A 1,631-nucleotide genomic window follows, 5' to 3' on the forward strand; every position below is an offset into this window, starting at 1 on the left:
TACCTTAGTGGTAGGTTTTATTTGATGAACGCACGGGGCGTGATTACCACAGAAACAAAATAATAGTGACGGCGACACAAAACAAAATATGCGGTCACAGTAATGGTGGTAGTGAAAAGAAAAAAAAGAAAAACGTGATGTTGCGTTGTGGTCTTGCGGAACGACAAGTTGTCCGTAGTACGGTTTGCGCAAGAGAGGACGATCGCCGGCGGCCGGCACTCGTCCGGCCCGACTTGTCTTCCCGTCCCGCCTAGCCTTTGCGGCGTGGAGGGAGAGTCGACGATGTCGCGTCGTCGTCACCCGTGGTGGCGGTTGATAAAAGTCGTAGACCGATCGCTGCGGTGCCTGTACTTTGTACTGGCAGCCGTTGCGTACCGTGTCATACTCCCCCCCCTAAACCGCCACACGGGGCGTACATGCACCGGGCGTCGCGTTGTGGTGTAGGTTGGCTTGGTCTACCTCTCTCTGTGGCCTGAGGTAACCTTGCCTTCCTAGCCCCCCCCCTTACTCCCGTCGGGGTGACGTCACCGGGGTGTAGAACTTGTTGTCATACACCATCTACGGTAACTCCTCCAACGGTAGACCTGGAGCAGCCAGCCAGGCGTCCTCGGCGGTGTCGCGCGAGTCCGCGGCTTGGTCGGGTTGCTCCTGGCTGGTGGACGGTACCGGCTCCTCAAGTTTTGCACTCTTGGCCGCTGGTTCGTCCACCTCCATCGTTTCCACCGGTGCCGGTATCGACGTGCTGCTGCAGGCGGCCTCCGGATCCGAGGTAGGCGCAGGTTGCTTGGCTAGCCGGTGTTGCTGGCTTGCCGATCGCTCCCTTCCCCTCCTCTTCTCCTTTAGCTGTTGGAACTTCTTCTGGTTCCTCGCCTGCTGCGCTTCCGTCTATTTTTACCGGTGGGGGAGGTGTCGCAAAGCTCGGTCGACTCGCCGTGCTAGCGACCGCCTGGTTTTGCGGCCGTCTTGCCGGCGAGTGTCGAGGGCTCGGCCTCTGTGACTGGGCTGGTGGTGGAGTTGGTTGTGGTCGGCGGGTGGACGGCTGTGGAGGTTGCTGGAGTGTCCTCTGGATGCTCGCCGCCCTGTCCTCCCAACCTCGGCGGTAAATCGCCACCTGCGCTGCAGTCTGCGGTACGTCGCCTTCGTCGATCAGCCCCAACCGTCTGATCAGATCCGCTACCGGCTGCCATGGTCCCGCGGGTTGTCGGCCACTCATGGTTCTTTGAGGAATCAGTAAAACGGCGGCTAGGGTACAGCACACATATTTTTTTTTCCTTTCGAGTGGCCTACTAAGCGTATCAATATATGTAGTTTTATAACAAAAAAAAAAAAAAATTTAACGTGTATTGTGCTATTTGGCCAACTCGTTATGAGGTGTGCGTTTTAGACAGGACACATGTATTTTCCGCGGTGGTTGCTGGTAGGCGAGGAAAACACTTTCTCGACCTGCCTCTCCAACCTTACCGGTCCCCACCACTTTGGTGCGAATCCGGCGTGGAAATCTTTGTGCGCCTTTGATAGGTGGTGTGCTTTGTAGTATACTACATCGCCCTTGCCGAACTTCACCGGTGTCACGGTGTTCGTGCTCGGTTGTACCCCTACCTTTTTGCTTAAAACTTGTTGCTCCCGCACTA

General features: G+C 56.5%; 1 protein-coding gene across 1 annotated transcript; it reads right to left on the reverse strand.

Moving 5' to 3' along the window:
• Nucleotides 1-558: 558 nt before the first annotated feature.
• Nucleotides 559-1,213, reverse strand: LOC126555805 (probable serine/threonine-protein kinase samkC). Its single transcript, XM_050210679.1, has 2 exons — nt 932-1,213; nt 559-885 (listed from the first exon to the last, which is right to left on the reverse strand). Exons 1-2 carry the CDS (start codon nt 1,211-1,213, stop codon nt 559-561), a joined length of 609 nt encoding a protein of 202 aa, XP_050066636.1.
• Nucleotides 1,214-1,631: the final 418 nt, after the last annotated feature.

The sequence above is a fragment of the Aphis gossypii genome, unplaced genomic scaffold, assembly GCF_020184175.1.
Source record: "Aphis gossypii isolate Hap1 unplaced genomic scaffold, ASM2018417v2 Contig01117, whole genome shotgun sequence".
NCBI lineage: Eukaryota > Metazoa > Arthropoda > Insecta > Hemiptera > Aphididae > Aphis > Aphis gossypii.

Excerpts from the sequence above, each read along its gene's own strand:
- LOC126555805 (XM_050210679.1), bottom strand. The coding sequence starts at position 1,213 with ATGAGTGGCCGACAACCCGCGGGACCATGGCAGCCGGTAGCGGATCTG. Across the intron at positions 886-931 it reads ACCAGGCGGTCGCTAGCACG|ACGGAAGCGCAGCAGGCGAG; the intron begins GCGAGTCGACCG and ends CGGTAAAAATAG.